Source organism: Cnephaeus nilssonii (assembly GCF_951640355.1).
Source record: "Cnephaeus nilssonii genome assembly, chromosome: 6".
Lineage (NCBI taxonomy): Eukaryota > Metazoa > Chordata > Mammalia > Chiroptera > Vespertilionidae > Cnephaeus > Cnephaeus nilssonii.
The window spans coordinates 3,644,819-3,666,948 of NC_137077.1; the positions used below are offsets into that span (position 1 = coordinate 3,644,819).

General features: G+C 47.6%; 2 protein-coding genes across 2 annotated transcripts; one reads left to right on the top strand and one right to left on the bottom strand.

Annotated features, from left to right (window-relative positions):
- The first annotated feature begins 11,352 nt into the window (after window positions 1-11,352).
- On the top strand, window positions 11,353-17,098 carry NDUFA6 (NADH:ubiquinone oxidoreductase subunit A6). The gene is made up of 3 exons (XM_079774272.1): window positions 11,353-11,505; window positions 16,066-16,181; window positions 16,875-17,098. The coding sequence occupies exons 1-3, from the start codon at window positions 11,367-11,369 to the stop codon at window positions 17,004-17,006; spliced, it is 387 nt and encodes a 128-aa protein (XP_079630398.1). The 5' UTR covers window positions 11,353-11,366; the 3' UTR covers window positions 17,007-17,098.
- Window positions 17,099-17,227: 129 nt separating this feature from the next.
- Window positions 17,228-22,092, bottom strand: SMDT1 (single-pass membrane protein with aspartate rich tail 1). Its single transcript, XM_079774273.1, has 3 exons — window positions 21,754-22,092; window positions 20,144-20,284; window positions 17,228-18,371 (listed from the first exon to the last, which is right to left on the bottom strand). Exons 1-2 carry the CDS (start codon window positions 21,937-21,939, stop codon window positions 20,147-20,149), a joined length of 324 nt encoding a protein of 107 aa, XP_079630399.1. The 5' UTR covers window positions 21,940-22,092; the 3' UTR covers window positions 17,228-18,371; window positions 20,144-20,146.
- Between the last annotated feature and the right edge of the window lie 38 nt (window positions 22,093-22,130).

Sequence of the window (22,130 nt, forward strand, 5' to 3'; positions counted from 1 at the left end):
CTGGCTCACTTCATCTCCGCAGGGCGCTACAGCACCACGGGGTCCCCTGGGTCACCTTTGGGAATACCGCTGGCGGTGTCTCCAGCATACGCTTTGCTAGTCATGTGTATAACTAGTGTGAGCCACGCTTTCTGGCTTTTTCTGTGACGAGGTTTGGAGAAGGAAAGGAGAGAAAGTGAGTCCTGAAGGAGAGGAGAGGGGCAGGCCACATAGGAAGGGCAGCCCACAGGTAGGCGAGGAGTCGCAAAGACAATGTTCACCTGCTTAGGTTGCTTCCTGCCTTTGAGCCCACTTACCAAATACACCAACCTGGACGTTACCTTTGACCATGTCAGTGTTCAGGCAGCCTGCCCCCCTTTCCTCGGAGAGGGTACTGGAGCCGGCTAAGGCTAGGAGTCCAGAATACAGCCCCTCCCTTTCGCAGGGAGAGTGATCTCTGTGTGTGACATCACATCTCTGGGGGCTTTGTGACAGGGCAACCGCTCCAACCTGGGCCAGTGCAGGTGGTCAGCTGCCTCAGGGCAGCTTTACGTCCCCACCAGTCAGAGCCAGCACCTTTGTGGATATCTCTGGTTCCATTCAACGCCATCAACACTGTGCAAACACACAAAGGTGTGAGATTCAGTCTTGTCAGATAATACAATAAGCACATTTTCTGGATCAAAAACAAGAACACAGCCTGACAATTTCTAAGTGTCACCCCGTCATCTGATCAGTGTCTGCTGAGCTTCCATTGGGGCCAGGAATAGCGCAAAGGGGATAGAAAGGTAATAGGACACAGAGCCTACCCTTGGGGAGCTTGAAGAAATCAAACATCTTCCGGTTCAAGACAATAACTTCTACCGTCCCCAAATTACTGTAAATGTCGCTAAGTAATAATTACAAAACTGTGGATGGTTAAAACTACCAAATGCCTGAGTTCCACATCTACATGAAACATTTAGATAAGCCATAAAACAAGTCTCAGTAAATTGTAAAAGACTAAAGTTATTTCAAGTAAGTCCTTTGACCACAGTGGAATTAAATTAGAAATCAGTAACAGAAAACTCCCTGGAAAAATGCCCAAATATTTGGAACTAAACAACATACCTTTAAATAACATATGGGTGAAATTAAAAGTCAAAAGGGGCCCTGGCTCAGTTGGTTAGAACATCATCCTGATACGCCAAGGTTGTGAGTTTGATTCCTGATTAGGTCACACACAAGAATCAACCAATGAATGCATAAATAAGTGCAACAATAAATCAATGTTTCTCTCTCTCAAAAATCAATAAATAAAAACATTTTTAATTCTCATTAGAGGGATTGCTATCCATGAATGCAAACATGAAATTCCAATAGTCAGCAAACCCTGATTAAATAAGTGCCTAAAACAGTGGCAGACCCCATGACCTGGGACTTCAGATGAATCATAGTAATTGAGGCATTGTTGCCCCTCACTCCAACCCAGAATTCTGTCCAGATTCTAGGAGCGTATGCATTGCCAAGGCTTTATGAAGGCAAGGACTATGTCTCCATCTTCTCTATGTCCTCTGTATTTGGCTCAATGGTTGGCAGAGAACACCACACGGAAATATCTGAGAAATGCATAACATGGTCACGTGGGTGAGTGGCAGGGCCAGAGTCCCAGATTCCCGCCCACTCCTCTGTGCCTGACATCCATGATTTAGACCCATGCTCTGTAGGCGCTCCCTCTCCAGGCAGCAACCTCAAGTGATAAGGGTATTTTCAGGGCCAGCTTCCTAGGCTTGCAATGTGTGCAGTCATACGGCCCGGGCTCAGAAGGGCCTCGCTTGGTATACCACCTCCTCCCTACTGGGGAGTATCAGAGGAGACCTAACAGAGAGTCAGGGCTTTCACCTTTGACCACAGAGAGGTCTCGTGGGAAGACTCGTGGGGAGCTGGAACTCTGACTCCTGCTAATTACTATGCAGAACCCCAACCCCTTAGTGTCAACTGAGGCTGAGTGGGGACCTGGACTTCTACTTACAGTAACAAGGAAGCTCTTCCCCTTCCCCTGCTGGTGTCAAAGGAAGCCAGCGAAAAGAGAAAGTTTAAATGAGAACCAGCAGCCGAAGCCGGTGTGGCTCGGTGGATAGAGCGTCGGTCTGCGGACTGAAGGGTCCCAGGTTCGATTCCGGTCAAGGGCATGTACATTGATTGCGGGCACATCCCCGGTAGGGGGTGTGCAGGAGGCAGCTGATCGGTGTTTCTCTCTCATCGATGTTTCTAACTCTCTATCCCTCTCTCTTCCTCTCTGTAAAAAATCAAAAAAATATATTAAAAAAAATAAAATAAATGAGACCCAGCAGTGAGAGGTCAGAAATGGTAGAATTATCTGAAAAAGATTTAAAAGCAGACATTATAAACATGCTTCAACAAGCAATTATGAATATGCTTGAAATAAAATAATAAAATAACCTCAGCAGAGAAACAGTAGATATAAGGAAGAACCAGATGGAAATTTTATTTATTTATTTATTTATTTTTAATATATTTTATTGCTTTTTTACAGAGAGGAAGGGGGAGGGATAGAGAGTTAGAAACATCGATGAGAGAGAAACATCGATCAGCTGCCTCCTGCACACCCCCTACTGGGGATGTGCCCACAACCAAGGAACATGCCCTTGACCGGAATCAAACCTGGGACCTTTCAGTCCACAGGCTGACGCTCTATCCACTGAGCCAAACCAGTCAGGGCCCAGATGGAAATTTTAGAACTGAAATAAAAAGCTCAGTGAATGGGTTCAAAAGCAGAAAACAGAGAATAACCAGTGACCTGTAAGATAAAACAGTAGAAATTACTCAATTTGAACAACAGAAAAAAATAGACTGAGGAAAAATGAACAGAGCCTCAGGGATGTAGGTCTACAAAAAGATCAAGCATCACCATGACTAGTCTGGCTCAGTGGATGGAGAGTCAGCCTGGGGACTGAAGGGTCCCAGGTTTGAGTCTGGTCGAGGGCATGTGCCCGGGTTGTGGGCTCAATCCCCGGTGGGGAGCGTATGGGAGGCAGCTGATCAATGATTCTCTCCATCATTGATATTTCTCTCTCTCTCTCCCTCACCCTTCCTCTCTGAAGTCAATAAAACTGTATTTTTAAAAAAATCAAGCATCATGTCATCAGAGTCTCGAAAAGAGAGGAGAAAGGCAGGGCTGAACAAATACTGAAAGAAAATTTTCCAAATTGTGTAAAAGGCATGACAGTCCCAAGAAGCTGAGTAAACCCCAAGCAAGATAAATTCAAATCAATTTGAATAACAACTGACTACAGAGGCTAGAAGAAAGTGACACAACATTTTTCTAAGTGTTGAACTGTCAACCCAGACTCCCATATCCAGTGAAAATGTCCTTCAGAATGCTGGAAAGAAATCAGGAAATTATCAGATAAAGGAAAACTAAGAGAATTTGTCACCCACTGATATGCTCAATTGATCCTATATAATAAAAGCCTAATATGCAAATTGTCCCCTCAGGCGTTCGGTTGACCAGAGACCAGGAATTCAACCACTTGCTATGATGTGCACTGACCACCAGAGGGCAGCGCGAACATGGTGGGCGTTGGAGATGTAGCGCTGGCAGTGGGTGGCAGTGGAGGTGCTGCCACCCCCTGATGGGCCCTGACGAGAGCGGGACCGCAGCAGGATGGTGGAGCAGGTGAGCAGGCGGCACCAGGCCAAGGCGGGTGGGAGCGGGGGCCCGATTGCCCTGCTGATTGCCCCACAGATGGCGACCAGCGGCAGCAGAGGGCGGCAGGGCCGCCATTTGGCTCCCAAGCACTGAGGGAGCCCAGCGGGGGGCCCAGCCTCGATTGATCACTCTGTAGATGGGATGGTAGAGCAGGTGAGGGGGCAACACCAGGCCAAAGTGGGGTGCCAGGCGGGGCTGCAGGGCTGCGAGCCTGGGGGTGTGAGCCGGGGTCCGATCCCCACAGGCCACCCCAAGGGAACCCACCCATGCACGAATTCGTGCACCAGGCCTCTAGTCTACACTAATAAAAGAGAAACATGCAAATTGACTGTACCTCTGTCACGCCCACAAGCCAATCAGGAGCAAGTATGCAAATTACCCCAACCAAGATGGCTGTGGCCACGGAGAGAGCAGGAGGCTTGGGTTTCCCTGGCAATGGAGGAAGCCAAGCTTCCCGCCCGCTCTGGCCAGCCCTGGCCTCTGCTCAAGACTACAAAGTTTTAATTATAGAAGATAAATAAATCCTGATACCAGGGCCTCCACTTGGGTCGCTGGGGGGCGTGGCCAGCCTGCAAACCATCACAGGCCCCTTACCCAGGCTGCCCCACGACCCAAGGGAACCCCCACCCTGATCCGGGACACCCTTCAGGGCAAACCAGCCGACCCCCACCCATGCACCAGGCCTCTATCCTAGCCAATAAAAGAGTAATATGCAAATTGACTGTCACTCCAACACACAAGCTGGCTGCCCCCATGTGGTCAAAGATGGCTGCCCCCATGTGGACACAAGATGGCCGCCACAAGATGGCCAGCAGGGGAGGGCAGTTGGGAGGGACCAGGCCTGCAAGGGAGGGCAGTTGGGGGCAATCAAGCCTGCAGGGGAGGGCAGTTAGGGGTGACCAGGCCAGCAGAGGAGGGAAGTTGGGGGCGACCGGGCCTGCAGGGAAGGGCAGTTTGGCGGGACCCAGGACTGCAGGGGAGGGAAGTTAGGGGCAATCAGGCTGGCAGGGGAGCAGTTAGGCATCAATCAGGCTGGCAGGGGAGTGGTTAGGGGGTGATCAGGCTGGCAGGCAGAAGCAGATAGGGGCAATCAGGAAGGCAGGCAGGCGAGCAGTTGGGAGCCAGCAGTCCTGGATTGTGAGAAGGATGTTCAGCTGCCCATTTAGGGGTCCCTTGAGGGGTCCCAGATTGGAGAGAGTGCAGGCTGAGCTGAGGGACACACACCTCCCCCATGCACGAATTTTGTATTTAATAAAGGTGCAAAAGCAATTCAGTGGAGGAGGGTTGGCTTTTCAACAAACGATTCTGGAGTAATGAAGAAGAAGAAGAAAGACGAAAGAAGAAAGAAGAAAGAAGAAAGAAGAAAGAAGAAAGAAGAAAGAAGAAAGAAGAAAGAAGAAAGAAGAAAGAAGAAAGAAGAAAGAAGGAAGAAGAAAGAAGAAAGAAGAAGAGGAAGAAGAGAAGAAGAAGAGGAGGAGGAGGAGAAAGAGGAAGAGGAAGAAGAAACTTGACCTAAATCTAACACCTTATACAAAAATGAACTAAAAATGGGTCACATACTTAAATGTAAAACATAAAAGTTTTCTTTTTAATTATAGGTTCCTAAATTTGACACCAATAGCACAATCCAAAAAGGAAAAAAATTTGATAAATTGGCTTTCATCAAAATTAAACACTTTTGCTCTGTGAAAGACCTTGTTGAAAAGATTGAAAAACAAGCTACAGAGTGGGGGAAATATTTGCAAACCACATATCTGACAAAGGACTAGTATCTAGAATATATGGGGTAGGCAAAGGTAGGCTTACAGTTGTTTGTATGGGAAACGTTATAATCCTATATAATAAAAGGCTGATATGCAAATAGACTGAACAGTGGAACAACCAGAACAACTGAACAACCGATCGCTATGACGTACGCTGACCACCAGGAGGCATGCGCGGAACATGGCGGGCGTCGGCCGCAGCAGGATGGTGGAGGTGAGCAGGGTTGCCAGACCAACGTGGGGTGCCGGTCACTGTCATCAGGGTGAGCCTCTGGTGATTACTGAAAATTCTTTGCTCCCGTGCACTGAGGTCCCATCCAGTGCTCACACCCGCTGCTGGCACCAAAGCCGCTGCTCGCACCCACTGCCAGCACTGGCCCTGCTTGCACCCGCAGCTGGTGCCAGAGCCACCACTCGCACCCGCTGCCAGTGCCCGGCACCGATCCTGATCACTCGGCGCCATCAGTGGGTGCGAGCGGCAGCTGCCAGCCCCGATCGCCCCTGAGGGCTTCTCCACCTCCCCCTGCTCCTGAGGGTTGATCAGGGCAGCAGCTGCCACTCGCACCCACTGACGGCGCCGGCCCCACTTGTACCCGCTGCTGGCACCAGCCCCAATTGCTCCGTGCAGTCAGCAGGTGCGAGTGGGGCATGCACTGTCAGCATGTGAGAGTAACGGCAGTAGGAGCAGGGCTGTCAGCAGACAGGGGACAGGAGACCGGGGCCACAGTGGGAGGGGCCAGACAGGGGCGAGGAGGATGGGCTGAGACTCACTCCTGTGCCCACCACAGCCTCACAGCTCACAGTTCCTTTCAAGGTGCACGAATTCATACACTGGGCCCCTAGTTAATAAATAATAATACAAGAATAAACTCTGTGTTTCATGTATTCACAGCTGCAAACCTACATTTGCCCACCCCCTGTATAAAGAACTCTCAAAACTCAAGAGGTAAACAATCTAATTGGCAAATGGGAAAAGACATTTCACTAGAGAGAATATCAGATGGGAAATAAGCATGTGAGAGGCCGTTTAACATCACCAGCCATTAGAGAAATGCAAATTAAAACAACAATGAGATAATGCTACATACCTATCAGAATGACTAAAATAAAAAAGTTGCTCTACCACATGCAGAAGAGGATGTGGGGAAACTGGGTCTCACTCATGCATTGCTAATGGGAATAATGGTACAGTTGCCCTGGAAAACAATTTGGTATTTCTTAACTAAATATGCCACAAACATATAACCTAGCAATTACAGTTCTGGGTACTTATACTAGAGAAATGAAGTGTTATGTTAACAGTAACTTGACATACACCTTGTAACTGATATCAGGGACTGGCTCTAAATTCTCACTATATATCACATTGCCTCTAATTCTATGGAGGATATTTACTTCATGTATTGTGCTATTCCAATTTTCTAAAATCATTGTTTTTTTTATAAGGACAAATAGGGCATTTTTATTTATTTATTTTTTAATCCTCACCCAAGAATATTTTTCAACTGATTTTTAGAGAGAATGGAAGAGAGAGGGAAAGACAGAGAAATATCGATTGAGAGAAACACATGGACTGGTTGCCTCCTGCATGAGCCCTGACCAGGGCCCAGGCTTGGAGAAGAGCCTGCAACGGAGGTACGTGCCCTTTACCAGAATCGAACCTGAGACCCTTTGGTTCAAAGGCCGACGCGTTCTATCCAAACCTGCTAGGGCCAAATAGGGCATTTTTCTTTTTTAAGGTGAAGGTGATGAAAGTAAGAAGGTATCATTAAAATATACTGGACTGCCCTAACTGGTTTGGCTCAGTGGATAGAGCGTCGGCATGCGGACTGAAGGGTCCCGGGTTCGATTCCGGTCAAGGGCATGTACCTTGGTTGTGGGCACATCCCTAGTGGGAGGTGTGCAGGAGGCAGCTGATCAATGTTTCTCTCTCATCAATGTTTCTAACTCTCTATCCCTCTCCCTTCCTCTCTGTAAAAATCAATAAAATATATATATTTAAAAAAAAAATATATATATATATATATATCCTGGACTTTACACATTTGAAAAATCATCAGAGATCATTTTTCCTATGGTATTATTGAGATATAATTTACATACCATAAAATTTATCCTTCACCCATTTGAGTGTGTAAGTCAGTGAATTTTAGCATATTTACAAAGTTGTGCACTAGCATCGCACACTAATTTTAGAGCATTTCCTTCAGCCTAAATAGAAACTTCATGCTACATTCACTCCCCATTTCCACCTCAGCACTTGACAACTATAATTTACTTTCTGCTTGTATACATTTGCCTTTTCTGAACCCTTCACACAAGTGCAATTATCTGATGTGTGCTGTGTCTAGCTCCTCTCACTTAGCATGTCTTCAAGGTTCATGGTGGCTGAAGAATATTCCATGGTGTGAATGCACCATATTTCGTTTATACACTTTTTTCCTTGTCCATCCAGTTGATGGACTTTTGAGTTGTTTCTATTTTGGGCACTCATGAATAATGCTGCTATGAACATTCATATACAAGTGTCTGTGTGGACAAATTTTTATTTTTTCCTATGTAGATAGCTAGAACTGGAATTTCTGGATCATATAATAAGCCTATGTTTAACTTTTTAAGAAACGGCCTGACTGTTATCCAAAGTGGCTGCACCGTTTCATATTCCCACCAGCAATGTATGAGGGTTCCAATTTCTCCAGATCCTCGACAATACTGTTTTCTCTTTTTCATTCTAGGCATTCTAGTGGGTGAGTGGTATCTTATGGTTTTGACTTGCATTTACCTAATGACTAATGATATTGTCTTTTCACATACTTATTGATCATTTGTATATCTAATTTGGAGAAACAGCTATTCAAATCCTTTGTCTATTAAAATAATACTTTTTATAGTAATTTTGACTTCCATATACCCCTTATTCCACCCCCAACATACACACACTCACTGCCTCCCCACTATCAACGTCCCTCAGCAGAGTGACACATTGTTACAATCAATGAACCTAAACTGACACATCATTGTCACCCAAAGTCCATAATTTACATTAGGGTTCACTCTAGGGGTCTGAGCATGGATAATGGCATTATCCACCACCACAGTATCATATAGAATGGTCCCACTGCCCTCAAAACCCTCTGTGCTGCACCTCTTCATCCCTTTCTCCTCCCAGCCTCTGGCAACCAATGATCTTTTCACTGTCTCCACAGTTATGCCTTTATCAGAAAGTCATATAGCTGGAACCACACAGTATGTCGCCTTTTCAGAATTGCTTTTTCACTTAGGCATATCCGTTTAAGTTTCCTTCAAGTCTTTTCATGGCTTGATAGCTCATTTCTTCCTAGCGCTGAAGAATATCTTAATGTCTGCACATGCCACTGTTTATTCATTCATTCGCCTCCTAAAGGACTTCTTGGTTGCTTCCAAGTTCTGGAAATTATGAATATAAACATCCATGTGCAGACTTTCTGTGGACCTAATACCAAGGAGTGTGATTGCTGGATCGTATGTTCAGAGTATGTTTAGTTTCGCCCGGCCGGCATGGCTCAGTGGTTGAGCACCGACCTGTGAACCAAGAAGTCATGGTTGTGGACTTGATCTCTAGTGTGGGGCACGCAGGAGGCAGCCAATCAATGATTCCCTCTCATCACTGATGTTTCGGTCTCTCCCTCTCCCTTCCCCTCTGAAATCAATAAAAATATATTTAACAATAAAAAAAAAAAGAGTATGTTTAGCTTTGTAAGAAACTGCCACACTGTCTTCCAAAGTGGCTGTATGATTTTGCATTCTCACCAGCAATGAATGGAGTTCCTGCTACTTCACATCCTCATCAGCATTTGGTGTCACCTTTGCTCATTTGTGTGTGTGTGTGTTTTTTAAGAGCGAGGGAGAGAAACATTGATTAGTTGCTCCAATTATTTATGCATTCACCAGTTGCTTCTTGTATGTATCCTGACCGGGAATGGAACTGTGACCTCCTGGTTCATGGTCGACGCTCAACCACTAAGCAACTCTGGCCAAGCACCTTTGCTCATTTTTAATTGAGCTATTTGTCTTTTTTATTATTGAGTTGTAAGAGCCTTTTACATAGTCCAGATATAAGTCCCTTAGGGAATATATGATTTGCAAATATTTTATCCCAGTGTGTGGTTTGAGAAGCCTTTTATTGTTTTAATGAAGAGGAATATTAACATTAAATTCATGACAGTGGTTACACTTAGGGGAGGCAGGAGCAGGGACTAAGTTACACAGGCAGATACCCTGCAGGTGCCATGAGAGGCAGAGCACACACTCTGGAGCCACCACCTAGGTCTCAACCCAATGCTGTTAAGTAACTTAGTCTGTGTCTCAGTTTTCTCATCTGTAAAATGGGTTCAACAACACTTACCTCACAGGTGTGTTGTGAGGCTTAAGCGAGTTAATGTGCCTGGAGAACTTAAAACAGTGGTCACCAGGTATATAGTGTACTTTATAGAAACCTTGATTATTACCAATTCTTAAGTTGGGTACTGGGGTTCAGAAGTTTCGTTTTATTATCATGCTTTATCATTTATATGTTACATGCTTTCTTTTGTGTAGCTCATTTAAATGTACAAATACATTTTAAAATAAAAGGAGAATAATAGCCACACTTTTAACCCTTTAAAATGAGAAAGAGATCCTGACCGGTTTGGCTCAGAGGATAGAGTGTCAGCCTGTGGACTGAAGGGTCCCAGGTTCGATTCCGGTCAAGGGCATGTACCTTGTTTGCAGGCACATCCCCAGTGGGGGGGGGGGGGGGGGTGCAGGAGGCAGCTGATCGATGTTTCTAACTCTCTATCCCTCTCCCTTCCTCTCTGTAAAAACATCAATAAAATATATTTTAAAAAATAAAATAAAATGAGAAAGAGGGGGCTAGATGCAGGGCCATACCCCATGCTGGTCCGGGGCCCAGAGCTCAGCTCAGCCCGGCTCCTTCCGCGACTTTCACAAGGTACCTGACCCTGAACCCCAGGCCGGAGGTGGGGGTGGGAGACCTCACGCGGCAAGTGCCCTCGACTCCGCGCCGCCTCAGTTTCCTCACCTGTAAAATGGGATGCTCACTGCACCTGCTGATCCAGGAGGTTAAAGAAGGCCCGGTAGCTGCGCAGCCCCGCCGGCCCTGTCTATTTCCCTTCACACTCAGTCCCCTTCGAGCTCAGAGAGAACCTCGGCAGGAAAATGCCAGAAAAGAGAGAGACCCGGAAAGGACAGCCCAAGGCTCCTCCAGCTCCAAAATCCTGGGCTGTTTTTCACAGAAATCCACAGTTTGGGATGCAAATGTCCTTGTCGAAAGGGGGGCTGAAAATATAACCTACCTCCCCGGGCTGTGGAGAAGCGTCGAGAAACACTTCACCAGGAAAGCGCTTTCACAGCTATAGCGCAGAGTGGATTTATGGGGGTAAAAAGTTGCAGAAAGGCCACAGGAGGGCCAAGCCGGCGCCACAGCAGTCCAGGCGCCATGATCTGCCTCAGCCGCCACCTAGGAGCCCGCGGCCCGCGGGAGCCGACCCAGGAAGCTCCGTGAGGCCAGCGCGCCAACCGCGCCAGCCCGGGAGCGCCGCGGGACGCGGGACGCGGGTCGGCGGGAGACCAGGCGGCTCGGCGGCCGGGCTGGGGACCGAGTGCCCCCTGGCGGCGCCGTCGGGCGACCGTTAGGACCTCCAGCCGACAAGTTTGCGTTTCTGCTGATGAGCGTGAGCAGCCACCAACCGATTTTCTTCCACCCAGAGCTACAGGTCTCCCAACCAATCAGAGAGCCCTAAAGCCGAGCTCCCGCCCACCCGTGGGGTTTAGGGGCGTGGCCTTCAATTTTAGCCAATAAGCAAAGACTTTCGTCCTTCGGCCGCACGAGTGGGTTGAAGGGGGCGGGGTTGGAAAGTGGTTTCTTTAGGAAGATGGCGGCGAGCGGCGTCCGCCGGGCGGCTGCTGCGGCCAGCACCTCGGTGAAGCCCATTTTCAGTCGGGACATGAACGAGGCCAAGCGGAGGGTGCGCGAGCTCTACCGCGCCTGGTATCGGGAGGTGCCGACCACTGGTGAGAGGCATCGGCGTACGCGGGGCACCGGAGGCAGCCGCTCAAGGTCGCAGCCCTCCGGCCTCTGATTTCTCTCGGGTCTGGCAGAGGCGACCCCACGTGTTTCAGGGGAGGAGGGTCACCGAGCCTTGGTGGACCCGACCTGGCAGTGGCGCCGGGGTCAGACCACCTGAGTCCAGCATCGCTTATAGGCGCCCTCGGCGCTTTGACTCCCATGCCCCCCTCCCGCCTCCCTCCCTCCCCCCGGTAATTCCAAACGAAACCCTGGGAGGGGGAGCAGGGACTGTCAATGACATGCTCGCTGCATAGGGGAGGGAACTGAGGAACGGAGAGGCGAAGTGGCGGCCCAGAGTCCAGAGCTGGCCTGGTGGATCTGGAACCCAAAGGCAACTCTAGCTTACAGAACATGTCCAACGCCCCTGGCTTACCTGTATAGCCAGAGTGGCTGTAGGCTGGGCCATCATCTGGTTCCCACATCTCTCACAAAAGAAGAAGCTGAGCCAGAGAAGGGAAGTGACTTTCCCAAGGTCATCCATGTCCGGGATGCCTTTTCCCTCCAGCGAGGTGTTCGCCCCTCCCCCTTCAACCTCCAAGTCTTGCTCCCTGAGCTGTTTCTGCCTGCCCCTGGTAATCCTTAGGAGCTCCTCCCCTCCACCCCCAGGTGGCCTGCCCTGCACTACTTCAGAACTCCTGCAGTCACCTAGATGCCAGAGAACCAGTCTGCTCACCTGATGTATTAAGTATAAACCGCAGGGTGCAGAGACTGTTTCCTTATCATGGCACCCCCCTCAGTGCTTCCCGCCCACTGTACCCGATGAAAGAAAGGTTGGGGGAAAGCCCTCTAAACTGTCAAGGGCAGTCGGTACTCATGTCAGGGCCTGGATGTTTTATTTCATTGACTGTGTGTGTGTTAATGCAGACCATCACTGCTAGTCTGAGAGGGAAGGCGTTGTTAAGCTAGCGGGAGCCCCATAGCACCTCTTACGGGCTGCTACTTCCGAGTAGAATGGTGGCTGCTGAACTTGCCTCCAGACCTTGCCCCTTACTCGCTGTGTGACCTTGGGCAAGTGATTTCACCTTGCTGTGCCTCAGTTTCCTCATCTATCAAATAAGAATAATAGTACCTTCTTCCAAGAGTTACCATATTAAATAGGTTAATATATCTAGAGTGCTTAGGATAGGGCCTGGCACTCCTTAAGTGTTGGCTGCTACTGTTTTTTTTATTGTTGTTATTATCACTATTGTTATTTATAGGGCTTACCCTAACAGAAGCCTCCCTGTAGAAGTTCTCTAAGGATAGGAACTGTGACTGCGCCACACTGTCCCTGTCCTCAGGCTGACTTTGAGAAATTGTGGATGACCAGAACTTAAGCCCACAGGACCCTAGGGAAGGAGGAACTTGAGAGAACTAACTACTGGTTCAGGGATTGCAAATTCAAATGCCTTCAGGGGACAGGTGGATAATAGGTATGGGGAGTGTGTATTAAATCCAGATGTTTCAAAACAATGCTTGCCTAGAGTGCCCAGAACCCTTTCTTGTTACAGGGAGGAGTGAACAGTTGAAATTGATTTACACCAGGGTTTCTCAACAGCCACATTTGTGCTGGATAATCCTTTGTTTTAGGGGGCTGCCCTGTGCATTGTAGGATGTTAGCAACATCCCTGGCCTCTACCCACTAAATGCCAAGAGCATTCTCCCCTAATTGTGACAAACCAAAATACCTCCAGTCATTGCCATATATGGGGCAGGGGGTGGCACAGTCACCACTGGTTTGAGAACCACTGGTTTAACCAAAGAACAATTCAGCAGGCTAGAGCTTAGGCTGTTCCTTTTTGCCTTCCTAAGGCCTTGCTCACTGGTGGAAGGTTGTGTTCAGGGGTTAGGATGCCAGGAAGGTGCCTAGGACAAAGCTATGGAATTTGTCTCCTGAGAACAAGGGTTCTTAAGCTGGAAGGATGGGCATTCAGGGATCTGTGAACTGACATCGGAAGCAAAACTTTGCATTTGGGCACGTCACATTTTCCTGGCAGGTGGTTCAGGAGGTCATGAGGATGGGAGTGATGGGCACCAGCTCCCCTCGTATGCCTAGGGGCACCTTGATTTTTTCCTACAGTGAGGAATCTAATATAAAGATGCAAGGGTTATACTGATAGCAGAGGAAGAGTCTTCCTATTTCTTTCCTTCAAAGAGTGCCAATTGTAAATTTTAAAACAACACAAGAAACACCCTGGATTCCAGGCCCAAGTTTGCCAGGGACCAGTAGTATGACCTCAGGCAAGTCCCCACAGTGCTCCAGGGGAGCGGTTGCCAACCTTTCGGACCTCACGGACCCCCTGTGGTCCATGGACCACCGGTTGGCAACCGCTGCTCTAGGCCTCACTCCCCCACCCCTATCCCAAGTGGTAAGATTCTAAATTCTAGGGTCCACACTAGTTTATTTCTGTCTCTTATTGTCCCTTTATTCACCATTTTCTAAAATTCCTAATATGATACTGTAGTGTTTTAACAGCCAACTCTCTGGAGGGAAACCTAGATGCATGATGTTTTCCGTTTTCCACGGAAATACTCCCACCATGGCTGATGTTAAGCTACCGAAGTGAAGTCAGCGAAGGCAGCAGATTTGGGGAGAGATGTGTAGAATTGGCTCCCCATGGGAAACTGCTCCAGCGGCCACTGGATAGAGTTCTTTCTACTGTCTGATCCTCAGTCCTGTCCGCTCTGTGAACACTTACTGACCTATGAAGCTGGGATGCAGTTCCTCCTATTGGATTTCTGCTATTGTGTATTCCGTGTTTGGATCAGAAACATTGTCTTTGCAGCATGGCGTAGTATTTCCTCAGCAGAAGCTTTGTTTTTCTGTCACTCTCACTAAGTTATGAGTATAGTTAAAAATTCAAGCTTTATTATTCATTCAGTTGGTCACTAATTAGCTCTCAATAGTGGTTTTCAGAGCTGGTTGTGACAGTTCTCTAGACTGGAATGGATATGTCGCAGGAATGACCTCCACACAAGGTACTTCACCAAATGAGCACTCTGCCCAGCCTATCCCGAGAGCCTGGTTTGTGCTGTGCATTCAGCTGGTGGGCCCCTCTTCTATCCTTACTAGTGGCCTGGTGCACGAAATTCGTGCACATTAAAAGGTGATTAATTAGAGGAAATATTTTAATATTGCTATTTGCCCTTTCTCTATAATGGAAGTGTCAGAGATGAAAGAAAATTAGTAAAATGTATATGAAAATCTTCCTCCTGTCAGAGTCTGGGGTGTGCCGGGGGGCCCAGAGTCAAGTCCCTGCCCACCTGTGGCGCCTCAAAATTGCGCAAGACCCAGACCCAGCCGGCTCCACCCTCATTGGGTGAGATCCAGACCCGGCCGGCCCCACCCTTGTCAAGCCCCACAGGGCGGGGGTGCGCAGCCTCAGGTCCCCTGCCCCGGCCCAGCACCACACAGCCTCAGGTCCCTGCTGATTGCTCGTTAAGGCTTGTTTCAGGAACTTGGCCTCCGCTGTGGGTGCAGCCATCTTGAGTTACAGAAAACACCCCCTGCCCCCACACTTCCGCTGTGGGCACAGCCATCTTGTGTTATGGAAACCCAGCCACTACTGTGAGTGCCGCCATCTTTGTGATGGTGTGATGGTTAATTTGCATATTCCCTCTTTATTAGATAGGATTGCACCTACCACACAAGGCTTCGTTCATGCCCTTGTTATCAGCAAATCCACTGCAGGCTGACTGCCTGGGATGGGAATACAAATGACTGCAATCTAATTTTCAAAGGACATCCATGTGCTTCACATGAAGTCCAGGTCATTTAGTCTCTGCCATTGTTTCAGGCACATATTTAACCAGGGATTGCTGAATATTGTGATTTCATGTTTGCATTCATGGGTAGCAGTCCCTCTAATTAGAATTTAAGACCAAGAGAACAGGACCTACGTCAAACTTCTCTCTTCTTCCCCCAGTAACCTAACATGGTAGTGCTAGCTGGATCGAAGCCTTCCCTACCTGCACAAACCCTCAGCATTCTCCCTCAACTCACAAACCTACACCACATCATTTTACCTTAATTCCAACCTGTTATCTTTTGGCAAATGATAATATAATGATAATACTAATTTATTGAGGGTGTATTCCATGCCAAGCACTGTTCTGAGCACCTCGCATTGTTAGAATCCTTCCAAGAGCTCTGGAGTTAAATGTGCCATTATTGTCCTCACTTCATCATATATAATGCTCTCAGGCCCAGAGAAGTTAACGTACACAGGGATATGTAGCTGGTAAGTGACAGAGATGGACTTTGAACCCAGGTTCTTCATACACTTGGCCTATGCTCTTACTGCCCTTCAAATGCAGTGGCCTTGTCTCCCCAAACAAAATATAAGCTCTTTGAGGGCAAGTCTCACACTTCTTCACATCCTCAAGCACCTAGCTTGGGGTCAGGCTAGTATTTGGTAAGTGAGTTGAATGGGTAACCTCTATGTGTGAATGAATATCCATAGATCAAAATTTTAAAAACTTGTTTTAACCATATAATTTCTACCCTGGTCATGTTTTCTCTTTAGTGAACTTATTCCAGCTGGACATCTCTGTGAAACAGGGACGGGATAAAGTCCGAGAAATGTTTATGAAGAATGCCCACGTCACAGACCCCAGAGTGGTTGATCTTCTGGTCATTAAGGTAACTGACCCTCCCTGACCGATTTAAAAGAACGCCCAACTTGTCCAGAGCTTTCCAGTCTTCCCAGATGAACATTTTGTTTCCAAGTTTAAAAAGCAACTGCTGGGTCAGCAACTATCGCCTGGAACAGTTGAAGTTGGAGGTTATCACCTGGTTAAAGAGACTATAAGATTGTTCAAGGGAAAACCCATCAGGGCTTGCATTTTATAACTAAAAAAGGTATAGGGATGAAAGTTTGAACTCTTCAACCCTTCCCTAGAGGTTACTGCTTCACCTGGTTGCCAGCTTACAGCTGGAAGAGGCTGGCCGGTTGGCTGAGTCCTGTGTAAATGGGGTCAAATCCTGGCCCTGATTCTGTCTCTGATCAGTCACGAGCATCAACAGGAGGGAGCTTTAGCATGTTAAGCAGAAATATAAGTTAAGCCTGTCAGGTTAGGCGTCATGGGGCAGGGGCCCATTAACCTGGAAGTCTCTCCTTAGACCGGTCAGCCAGTTAAATAATATTTGAAAGCCCTCAGAGATCACTTAGTCCAACACCTGTTTTCAGATGCAGAAACTGGTCTAGACAGAGTACATTACTTACCCAAGGCCACTCAAGTCAGTATCAGAGCAGAAAATAGAATCCTGGCCTTCAGTGTTGTATTCCTTTCACTGGACCACTTTGACTGAAGACCTCTCCCCTCACTTGTGCAGGGAAAGATGGAACTGGAGGAAACTATTAAAGTGTGGAAGCAGCGGACACACGTTATGCGGTTCTTCCATGAAACAGAAGCTCCAAGGCCAAAGGATTTCCTGTCCAAGTTCTATGTTGGCCACGACCCATGAAGTCATTCCGTGGGAAGGTGCACGTTGGTATTTAAATACTTTATAGTACAAATAAACTCAGTATATGATGGTCACTTCGTGATAGGATTCCATTGGTGAACCTATGGGAGGCTCCGTTTCTGCAGTGTCTACTTTTTGCCTGAACAAGTGGGGTAGGGGTATACACACCACCTGTTCCCTTTTCCTGAAGTGTGGGGTTGCCTGTAAATGAGTGGATTCTCTTCTCAGAGCCTTGCATGTGGTAAGCAGGAAATACAGGCCATCTGTTCAGAAACTGTCATATTGGGTATGAGGCTGGATGACTTCGTTAATTTAGCTGTTTCTACAGCCTCCAGGATTGGATGGTTAGTGTCACCACACAGATTACCCAAAATTAGCCAGCTCTTGCTGTTGGAGAGGGATGAGAGCAGCTCTAAGGCACAGAAGTAGAGAACACAAACTGGGCTATTTTCCCCTGGGTTTTGAAGGAAGTGGCTGATCAGAGGCCTAACCTCTCTATTTGCAACAAGCACGGGTCCTTAACATGAAATTAACTTCCTACTCAATTAGACTCCCCACTAGGGACACAGATGTTCAGTGCACACCCGGAGAACAAATATTCCAACTGTTTTTGCAAACGGTTGCCGCTTTCAAGTGACAATAAATGTTGGACCAGGTGAAAGCAGTGATCTCTGCTTTGGATAGCAGTCTTCTCCGTTCCTTCCCTGGACGGTCTAAAAGCTGGAGAAGGGCTCATTATATAGTCACCCTTAGGATTCCCAAATTTTTCAGCACCAAGATTCTCTTTTCATCTAAGAAACCAAGTTTTAAAAAAATCATTTTAATATTTTGTAGTTTTAAACTACCAACCAAAGCTATGATAGATTGGCATGTGACAGTTAGCCAGTGTTATTCCACACACAAAAAGTGTGAGGGTTTAGTTAGCCTGTGCAGCTTTACTGAGGGAAAAGAGTTTCTGTTGGGGTTTTGTTAATCATGAAAATAGGTGCCAGGCCCCATAATTATGGATCCATAAGGGCCTGGAGACCCTGGGTTGTAAATCAGAGGCCTATTAGAGAACAAACAGCAGAGACAAGAAACGCAACAGCTAGAACCTACTCATCCTGAGAAATCAGCCATCACTCACACACCGTAGATATTTGTCATGTTTATTCATCATCTGGCTATGCTCAGTGGACTGCACATCTCGGGGAACCTCCCAGAGTCTGGGACAAAGGGCTGTGGTCACGGACCCTGCAGGAGGCTTCACTGGAGTTGGGAGGCTGAGGGCTTTCCCTAGTCCCTTCTGCTGATAGGCAAGGAGGAGAGGCTAAGCGTCACCATTTCTGATTCAGTCAGGGCTTTCTTTTTCCCGAACTTCAGGACCTGTAAGAAAGGAGAGCAGCAGTGAACTGGGCAGCAGAGCAGCCCTTAACCACAAACAGAGAGAATTCCAGAGTGGTTCCATCGAACAGGAGAGAAGCGGTTTTCAGTAAATGTGGTTATTCATTCGTACATTTACTGAGCATTCACCACAGACCAGGCATGGGGCCCTAAATGTATAAAAATCATTTCCCTGCCGAAACCGGTTTGGCTCAGTGGATGGAGCGTCGGCCTGCGGACTCAGGGGTCCCAGGTTCGGTTCCGGTCGGGGGCGTGTGCCTTGGTTGCGGGCGCATCCCCAGTGGGGGGTGTGCAGCAGGGGGCAGCTGATCGATGTTTCTCTCTCGTCGATGTTTCTAGCTCTCTGTCCCTCTCTTCCTCTCTGTAAAAAATCAATAAAATGTATTTTTTAAAAAAAATCATTTCCCTGCCAGCAAAAAGCTCATAGTCTAGTAGAGTTTGGGGTGTATGTGTTTAAACACATAATATGGAGGGTCAACAGAGAGGTACTGGTCAGTCAGAAGGAGCAGTCACTTTCAAATGGAGGAATGTGGGAAGACTTTATCAAAGATAATGAAGAACTGGTGGAAATGGAGCAGTGGGACATAGCCTGCTAAGTGGGAGGAACAATGAGCCAGTGCTTGCGAGTGAGTAATTCCAGAAATGGTGAGTACTAAGGATAGGTGTGAGGTTGGGAATATGGAAGATGAGGCTAGAATAGGTGTGACCAGATCATGGCAAGCTTTGAATGCCAGACTAAAGAATCAGGAGTGTCTTTATCTATGACAATAACGCAGCCACACAACACATATCAGAGCACCAGAAGTCAACACAAGGAAGCTGAATGGGACATGTACTGGGGGAAGGGTTTATGAGCATGACCATGTACAGGCTGTGCTGGTGCAGAGCTTGGTAACCAGAGCTGTCCATGATGAGAATCTACAGTTTCTAAATTTCAGTTTGAAGCACTGAAATGAAGCTGTTTGTGGTGGGTGTGTAAGCGTATTAAACTGTCAAGAAAATTTTGGGGTGGTGAGAACGAGGCACATGAAGGGCAAATGAGCCCTGGCTGGTGGCTCAGTTGGAGTGTTATCCCATACAACCAAAGGTTGCAGGTTCAATTCCTGGTCAGGACACATACCTAGTTTGTGGATCACCAGTTGGGGTAGGTACGGGAGGCAACTGATTAATGTTTTCCTCTCACACTGTTCCTTTATCTTTTAAAAATTAATAAAAACATATCCTCGGGTGAGGATAAAAATAAATAGATAAGAGATTAAATTAGATAGACAGATAGTCTGGCTGTGGTCCAACCTAGCTGGAAGAAACCCCAGTGAATTTATTTTTTATTTATTTATTTTTAAAAATATATATTTTATTGATTTTTTACAGAGAGGGAGAGGGATAGAGAGTTAGAAACATCGATGAGAGAGAAACATCGATCAGCTGCCTCCTGCACACCCCCCACCGGGGATGTGCCCGCAACCAAGGTACATGCCCTTGACCGGAATCGAACCCGGGACCCCTCAGTCCGCAGGCCGACGCTCTATCCACTGAGCCAAACCGGTTTCGGCAGAAACCCCAGTGAATTTATAAGTCAGTAAGACAGTTTCCCTAATCCAACATAGAGAAAAGGCAAAATAACAACAGTAGCCACCAAATGAGTCAATTCATTAAAGGTCTGCACTTCTCTTCAAGTGTCCACCAGGCCAAACTACCAGTTCAGACTCCACCCCCTTCTGCTCCTGGTTCATGTAGGGAACAACAAGTCTTACCTGTTAGTCGTCGTCATCGTCGTCCTCTGGGACAAAAATGTCATGCTCCTCAAGTAGCGCGGCAAAGTTCTTGCTAATGAGCGTCCCCACATAGAGAAAGGGGATCACAATGGAGAACACACGGAGAAGGCCGAAGGACATCTGCAGAGGGTCAGAGTGGTGACTGAGCTCCAGGGCCCACTGTGGCAGGACAGCAGAGGCCTGGCCCTCCCAGGGTCATTCCCTCTTAGGGACTCCAGCCCCATCATAAACAACTTGATTTTAAACTCCTCGGGAAAATTCAGAGCGAAAATCAGAAGAAGAGATAAAGTGATTTTATGGCCATCAAAATGGCTACCAGAAAGGAACGATAAAGGTATTCTAGACATCTGAAAACGGGAGCACATGCCCTGGCTGGTGTGGCTCCGGTGGCGTCCGTGTACTGAAATGTGGTTTGATTCCCAGCCGGGGCACCACAGAAGGCAACCAATCTGTTACCTCTCACATCAATGTGTCTCTACTTCTTCCCCCCTCTCTAAAATCAATAAGCATGTCCTGGGTGAGGACTGAAAAATAAAATAAAGCTAGGCCAGTGTGGCTCAGTGGTTGAGCTTCGACTTATGAACACATGCCAAGGCACATGCCAGAGTTGTGGGCTTGATCCCCAGTGGTGGTGGTGGGGGGGGGGGGAGATGCAGAAGGCAGCTGATCAATGATTCTCTCTAATCATTGATAATTCTATCTTTCTCTTCCTCTCCCTTCCTCTGAAATCAATAAAAACATATTTTAAAATAAAATAAAAATTGGAGCACAATATGGTAATTATTTGCAGATACCTATAGAGAAACAGGTGAGAAAGTACTAAGAGGGCTAGACTCTGGAAGTAAAATTCAGTTTTACTTGAAGACACTAAATACATGAAAAGGGATTATAAAAAGATGTACAGTGAAGGGATATTCTTTAGAGTTCTTGAAATAACAGGTTTCCTAGTGGCAAATTTGATTTCACCAAATTAAAATTTAGAAACAGGTGTGTTTTGAAAAGTGAGCTTGTTTTTTACACTGGAAGTCTAACTTTTTAAATTGACTGGGTTGTTTTGTAAAATCTCAACATCTTGTATGGGGTTTCAAACATTTTTTCAGCTATGCCTTTTTATAAGGCATCTCTTCCCCAACATGCACCCTGCACCTTCCTGCGTCTTGCTATGAAACAGCCCTGAACTCACCTGTCTGTGTGAACTAGCATAGGCAAAGTCCTTTCATAATTCGTTATGTGATCCCATCAACTCTGAGGTAGACGGGGCAGAGGTTACAGGATCTGTCTATATTGGACTCATAAAGCCGAGTCTTCTGGCACCAGAGATGGACCCAGACACCGCGCTCCTAAAGATAGCTAGTACAAAATGCTCTGTTTTCTTCAGTCTCTGTATACACCCGGCTTAACACTGGGACCTAACCCCACTTCCCACCAGTCAAAATTAGCGCAATAGCTCAAAACTGTCCTTGATCCGTCTTCCGGTCTAAGACGGCCGTTTGATTGGCCATTGCTCCTATCAATCAAAGCCGACCCGCACACATTTCCCACTACGATTGGCCTCGGCACCTTTGCCCCGCCTCCAGGCAGACACTCACTTTCACGGGCTTGGGCAAAATGGCGCCGCTGCGAGTAACGATGACTGACCTCGACGGTACCAGGCTCCGACCTGAGCCGCCCCGTCCGGCGGAGATATCTCCATCTTTCTTCAAGCTCGGTCCTCTCCGGAGAGCCCCATATTGGCCAGATGCCAACACCAGCCAGCGAGCCGCTCCGGACGCCATCCCCGGCACCCGGACCCCAGCGCCTGGCCCCGGCGACGCCCTCCGAAAGAACGCTGCCTCAATGCTCGCGAGGCTTCCGGAGCAGCCGAGAGGCCCAGCCTGGCCGTCGCGCAGTGCGCCTAGTTCCAGCGGCGGTGGGAGGGAGCCACTTGTCACGGGCCAGCCGGGCGTCGTGACGTCACGAGGGCGCC